Source organism: Propithecus coquereli, unplaced genomic scaffold (assembly GCF_000956105.1).
Source record: "Propithecus coquereli isolate 6110/MARCELLA unplaced genomic scaffold, Pcoq_1.0 Scaffold244, whole genome shotgun sequence".
Classification (NCBI taxonomy): domain Eukaryota; kingdom Metazoa; phylum Chordata; class Mammalia; order Primates; family Indriidae; genus Propithecus; species Propithecus coquereli.
The window spans coordinates 1,367,246-1,373,207 of record NW_012147997.1 but is presented as its reverse complement, the minus strand read 5'-3'; the positions used below and the strand labels follow the sequence as shown (position 1 = coordinate 1,373,207).

General features: G+C 36.0%; 1 protein-coding gene across 1 annotated transcript in view; it reads left to right on the top strand.

Moving 5' to 3' along the window:
• The window catches only part of LOC105812130 (canalicular multispecific organic anion transporter 1-like), a 171,550-nt gene that overhangs the window by 37,998 nt on the left and 127,590 nt on the right, over window positions 1-5,962 (top strand). The window contains exon 3 of the mRNA XM_012646516.1: window positions 246-423. Within this exon, the coding sequence (XP_012501970.1) occupies window positions 246-423 (178 nt within the window). The remainder of the gene's footprint in view (window positions 1-245; window positions 424-5,962) is intronic.

Sequence of the window (5,962 nt, the reverse complement as noted above, 5' to 3'; positions counted from 1 at the left end):
ACTCACAAGCCTGTGAAAATAATTGTTGGTTTTATTTATTTTATCATCTAATGCTTGGGTTAAAAAAGATGGTGGGGTAAGGATACCAAATTAAGAAAGTAGAGAAAAAGAAGAGGTAGGGGTATATATATGTGTGAGAGAGAGAGAGAGTGCATAACATTTTGGCAATAATCAACATTCATAAGCATTTAACTACTTCAGATATTTAACATGTCTTTCCCTTTCTCAATTTTTATGACATTCAGGCAAATGATCATTTTCTGTGAACACAGCTCAAATTTTGGCTGGATTGGCTATGGTTATGCAGTGGCACTTTTTATTGTAGTCTTTTTGCAAACACTGATCCTTCAGCAATATCAACGTTTTAACACACTCACCTCGGCAAAAATTAAAACAGCTGTAATTGGACAGATCTACAAAAAGGTAAAAAAAATTCAAGGAACTCCCAATTTGTAAATGGACTGCCCCATATGCACTTTAAAATAAGGGGACTAGAAAAATAGGAGAGTGTATTAAAAAGTTCTTAAGGTGTCCTTTGCGTATGCATTTGTTTTACTTTAAAAGAACTTTGACTCAATATTGGTTGCATTAATTTCTCTCTAGGGCTATTTCTCCCCATAGTCCCTACAACTTGTAGTCAGCCCTAATCCATGAAATTAAATGATTATCCTTGTCTCCTGTTATGTCACTTAACTCACCTCCAGAAAGTGGGTGGAATTGAATGTTTTCGTGGTTGTCTATATTATGCATCGATAAAATTTCCTCTTTTCACGATCATTTTCATTCTACATACTACCTTTTTCTTCTCCCTCTGCTCAATCTACCTTATTTTTTTCATACAACAAAGCCATCTTTTTCTATTCAATCATTGTCTGGTTTTCTTTCATTCTAAGCCCTATCCCCTCAACTTGGCTGATCCTTCCTTATTCCTGGCATAATCTTAACACTTACTTTGTCCTTTTTTTGAAAATACAATTTTAAACACCACCTTTTTACCATCCAGAGCTTTTTATTTACATCATAATTATTAACAATTAAAGGTTTTCCTTTCTCCCCTAATTATCAACCAATTATTCAATTAACAGATGCGCTCCCCTGTAAATTGTAGGTTCTTCAAGATTTGGAATGGGAACTTATTTACCTACTATATCCTTATCATCTAAGTCAGGGGCTTTTATAAATTTTTATAAAAGTTGGATGAATGAATGAATGAATGAGCCCTTGCCTTCAAGAAATTGGGGGAAAGTGTTAGCATATGTAATGAATTTGTGGAACTAAATGCAGATTTCATAAAAGATCAGATGTGCAGGAAATCTACAAAGGTTGTGTACAGTTAAGAAAGTTTTCACATAGAAAGGAAGTCTCGAAATGGTCTTTGAGAGAGCTATAGAATTGGTATAAGTGGAAGGAAGTGTTACAATTTAGTCTGAACTGACAGGAAGGATTACAGGCCATTTCACCTTACTGGGCCAAAATGGGGGCATGGAGTGGTTTGAGAGATCTTAGAATGACCCGGGACCAATTGAGCCAGTAAATGGTAATTGAACTTGCAGCAGAGTCATTTATTAATAGCTCTGCAGAGCACAACCCAGTACAAGGTCAGGGTGGCTGACCCAGTCCTAGTTCTAGAGGTAGTGTATGAGGAATCCAAATATGGAGGAAAATCTAGGATTCGGTTTAAATGCTAACACTAGTTTTTGATATACAGTCCATGTGAAACAGGATTTTATTCAGCGAAAAGAGCATTGGAGTTTGGGTGTGAGATGTGGGTAGATTTACAAGCATAAAAGAGTAAACTTCCATACAAGACTGAATGCACAAAAGTGTGAATTTAGAATCATAAAAGGTGGAGCACAGAGGATTTTTAGGGCTATGAAACTACTCTGTATGATACTGTAGTAGTGAATATATGTCATTCATTATACACTAGTCCAAACACACACAATGTACAACACCAAGAGTGGACCTGAATGTAAACTATGGACTTTGGATGATAACCGTGTGTCAGTGTCAGTTTGTCAGTTGTAGCAAATGGACCACTCTGTGGAGATGTTGATAACGGAGGAGTCTGTGCATAATTGATGCAGGGAATATACGGGAACTCTCTGTATCTTTCTTTCAGTTTTGCTGTGAACATAAAACTGCTCTAAAAATACAGTCTTTTGTGGGGGCAGAAAGGTGTAACACCTTTCCTTGTCTATCATAAGGGTCACTCCTATAACAAAAGACAAGTTAAGGCTGGGCACGGTGGCTCACGCCTGTAATCCTAGCACTCTGGGAGGCCGAGGCCGGTGGATTGTTTGAGCTCAGGAGTTCGAGACCAGCCTGAGCAAGAGCGAGACTCTGTCTCTACTAAAAATACAAAGAAATTAGGTGGACAACTAAAAATATATAGAAAAAATTAGCCAGGCATGGTGGTGAATGCCTGTAGTCCCAGCTACTCGGAAGGCTGAGGCAGGAGGATCACTTGAGCCCAGGAGTTTGAGGTTGCTGTGAGCTAGGCTGACGCCACGGCACTCTAGTCCGGGCAACAGAGTGAGACCCTGTCTTGAAAAAAAAAAAAAAAAAGACAAGTTAACAAAAGAAAGTATAACAAATTTATTTACTCAAAGTTTTACATGATATGGGAGTCTTCAGAAATAAAGACTCAAAGACCCTGGCAAAACTGTCCATTTTTATGCTTAGGTTTGATGAAAAATGGACAGCCTTGTAGAAATGTGAATCCTGACACATTTCTTGGTACACAAAGAAATTGAAGAATGTATTTTTATAAATGTTATGTGACCCCACCTTCAGGCCCACCCTGTCTTGCACTTCTGGTTGAAAATCATTGGGATATGAATTTTAGGGCCCTTCCAGCTCTATATGAAGTGATGTGTATGACTTCCAGCTGGATGGTCAGAAAAGTTTCATGGTTAATATCGCATGATGTGGGTCTGAAGGATGACTTGCATGAGGTAAAGGCTCTGCTGTTGGAATACTATGGAAGAAAAAAGTACAGGAATTAGTACAAAACCTGCTCAGTTAAGGGGGGTAGATTAATTTGACTAGAAACAATGTTTCATGTACAGGATAGTGGGGAGAGATAGTAAAGACAGAAGAGATCGCTTTTTAAAATCTTTTAGGAAAAGAACCTTCAAAGACATATTGTAAAAATGTACTTTAATTCTATAAGAAATTGGGATCCAGTTGAGCCATAAGGTGGATGATCAGGACAAAAGGATTGAAAACACGTGGAGCTGGAAAGAAGGCAAACCTTACAGCTGTTGCAGTAGTTCGGGAAATAAAGATATGAGCGAGCACAACGGCAGTGAGTCTAGAAATAAACACATAGTCATGAGAGAGAATGTGAAATTGTGAGATAAATTTTATCATCAGATGATAAAATGAAATAATAGTGTATTGAACTCAGTGATAATCAAGGTATTTCCAGTAAGTAGGAGGAGTGTGTGAGGCTCGGAACTCTATCTGGTTCATCTGGATCTTCTTAGAGCATAATTGAATAAGTGAAACAAATTAAGTTTCGAAAATACATGAGTCACATCGTGATGCTTGTGTGAGTGTGTGTGCAGACTAGAATTTACATGATATGAAAATACTGTGGAAAAGGAATCTAAAACTTGGATAGAACTTTGAGTTTCTTAGAAAAAGTGATCGTGATAATGATATATCTTGGCTAATTTTTATTTTGATTGAAGAGTATTTAGAAACTCCCAAACTTTTTACATTGTTTGAGATTTTAAAAGTGGGTCTTTTCTTTTTATCTGAGTCACATTTTCTCTCTTTTATCAGATTGAAATACTTTCTACCAGACAATTCTGGAAATGTTGCACCATCCACTGTAATCGTGGTGCCTATTGCAATATTCTTTCAAATTGTTTTGTATAACAAAAGGCAGTTTAAATTGTATAATTTAGCAATAAATGGTAACTATGTTGCCCTTCTTAGCTTGTGAATTTTGTCTTTTATGAAAATGTAAAGGTTTATTTGGCAGAAAAAAATATTGAAAGAAAAATCAGTTTTCCTAATGTTAGAAATGGCATGTAAACAACATTCAATTATAGAATGACTTTTAGTCTTCTGTGATATTCTGAAAGTAACATTTTTTTTCTTTTAGTATTGTCAGAACACTTAACATGAGATCTATCATCTTAACACATTATAAGGGTAAAATACAATATTGTTTATTATAGTAAAATATACAGCAGATCTCTACACCTTATTCATTTTCTGTGGTTAATTGAAACTTTGTACCTGTTGACTAATAACTCCCCAATTTTCTCCCCCCCTCAACCCCTAGTAACCACCATTCCATCTTTGACTTTATGAATTTGACCGTTTTAGATACCTCATTTAAAATACCTCATTCCAAATACTCCTGCAGTATTTGTCTTTTTGTGTCTGGCTTATTTAACATAGCAGAATGCCCTTAAGGTTTATTGATGTCACATATTGCAGAATTTCCTTCTTTCTTAAGGCTGAGTAGTCGTTTCTTCAAAGAAGACATAAAAGAGCCAACAAGTACATGAAAAAATGCTCGTCATCACCAATCATCATGCAACTATAAATCAAAACCATGAGATATTATCTCACACCTGTCGGGATGGTATTATCAAAAAACCAAAGAACAAGTCTTGACAAGAATGTGGAGAAACCAGAACCTTTTTGCACACTGTTGGTAGGAATATAAAATGGTACGGCCACTATGGAAAACAATATGGAGGTTCCTCAAAAAATTAAAAATAGAACTACTATATGATCCAGCAATTCCACTTCTGGGTATATATACAAAAGAATTAAAATCAGGATCTGGAAGAGATATCTGTGCAGGGAGTTAGCTACGCTCCCAGCAAAAAATCGGGTGCCTCTGGCAGGGGTCATCACAAAGAATAAGAAAATAATAGAAAATGGAAAATAATAGAAATAAAAGAATACACAGAGACAAAGGTATAATTTTGTAGATTTATAAAGATAAAAGGCAAAGCAGGAGTACTCAAGGGTCCTTATGAATATTTCAGTGAATTGTAAGGCCACGAATGAAGGTTTTCATGGGTATTTATAGGTATAGTGATCAGCTGCCAGGGGTAACAGATTTACATAATAACAGCTAGTTCATTTTAGGTTAAAAGTATTTCAAAAGGCTTCTTTAGATCCCTTAACTAACTCTATCTACATGAACAGTGGTTACAAAATCTTTCAAAGACAAAATTCTAAATTCTAAGGTAAATTTATTGCTTAACAGAAGTGTTAAACAGAGATATAGTGGCTCCATATTTCTTTATCTAACAGAGATACAGTGGCTCCATATTTCTTTATCTAGTTATTGTGGATTGAGACAGGTAGTCAGGAGTTTAAGCAGGAACTGTCCCTTGGGCTAATTGCTTTTAGCCACAGGTGTCTGTTGGACAGGCATTCTTTAAACAGATCTCATCCTGTGGCTCCTTGCAGACCTGCTTTGTCATTCAAAACAGGCCAGAACCACAGGTTTGAGACTGCAGCACCTTGGAAAACAGCTGCCACTGACCTTTGAGATGCCCTCCTGAGGTGAAGCAGCTTTGGATATGCAAACTGACAGGTTCACATATTCCTTCAGGGCAAAGCCCTGCAAAACTCCTGAGACCATTTCTGTCTCTAATATAGTTATATTAATTTATGGAGCGACATATGTGCACTCCATGCTCATTGCACCCCTATTCATAATATCTAAGATGTAGAAACAACCTAATCAATCAACAGATGAATGATAAAAAAAATATGGTATATACATACAGAGGAATATTAATTAACAATTAATTTTTGAAGATTACTTTCTCTTGTACATTGAAGAAAATGTGTACAATGCATAAATTTTGAAAGAGAAAATAACAACCATCCATAATTCTAGAATCTAGAGATAAGCAGTGATGTATTTTCTTTCAATATTTTTTCTATATATACATATATATTTGATACATACTATTGT